At 65.6% G+C, this 810-nt stretch overlaps 1 protein-coding gene across 1 annotated transcript in view; it reads right to left on the bottom strand.

Annotated features, from left to right (window-relative positions):
• The window catches only part of GAREML (GRB2 associated, regulator of MAPK1-like), a 12286-nt gene that overhangs the window by 10544 nt on the left and 932 nt on the right, over window positions 1–810 (bottom strand). Inside the window, exon 2 of the mRNA XM_009890369.1 lies at window positions 34–144. Within this exon, the coding sequence (XP_009888671.1) occupies window positions 34–144 (111 nt within the window). The remainder of the gene's footprint in view (window positions 1–33; window positions 145–810) is intronic.

Here is an 810-nt window from a genome sequence, read left to right on the forward strand (position 1 = left end):
GTAGGGGGTGGATGCTGCTCCAGAGGGGAGCACCCAGCTGGGGGTGATGGATCCTGCTCTGGGGGGATGGATCCTGCTCCAGAGGGGATGGATCCTGCTCTGGAGGGGACGGATGCTGCTCTGGGCGGGGGGATGGATGCTGTCCTGGGGGGGATGGATGCTGCTCTGGGGGATGGATCCTGCTCTGGAGGGGACAGATGCTGCTCCAAAGGGGAGCACCCAGCTCAGGGGGATGGATGCTGCTCCGGAGGGGACGGATCTTGTCCTGGAGGGGAGCACCCATCTCTGGAGGGGATGGATCCTGTCCTGGGGGGGGATGGATCCTGCTCTGGAGGGGATGGATGCTGTCCTGGAGGGGATGGATCCTGCTCCAGAGGGGAGCACCCAGCTCAGGGGGATGGATCCTGCTCCAGAGGGGATGGATCCTGCTCTGGAGGGGACGGATGCTGCTCTGGGGCGGATGGATGCTGTCCTAGAGGGGAGCACCCATCTCTGGAGGGGATGGATCCTGTCCTGGGGGGGATGGATCCTGCTCTGGAGGGGATGGATGCTGCTCCGGAGGGGAGCACCCAGCTCGGGAGGGGGATGGATCCTGCTCTGGGGGGGGATGGATCCTGCTCCCGAGGGGATGGATCAGGGGGGAAGCCTATTCCAGAGGGGAGCACGCAGCTCTGGTTGGGATGGATCTTGCTCCAGAGGGGATGGATCCTGCTCTGGGGGGATGGATGCTGTCCTGGAGGGACGGATCCCGCTCCGGAGGGGAGCACCCAGCTCTGGGGGGGCACCGCCTGCACACTGCTGTGGGGTGAC

This window comes from Charadrius vociferus, unplaced genomic scaffold (assembly GCF_000708025.1).
Source record: "Charadrius vociferus isolate BGI_N301 unplaced genomic scaffold, ASM70802v2 scaffold647, whole genome shotgun sequence".
NCBI classification, from domain to species: domain Eukaryota; kingdom Metazoa; phylum Chordata; class Aves; order Charadriiformes; family Charadriidae; genus Charadrius; species Charadrius vociferus.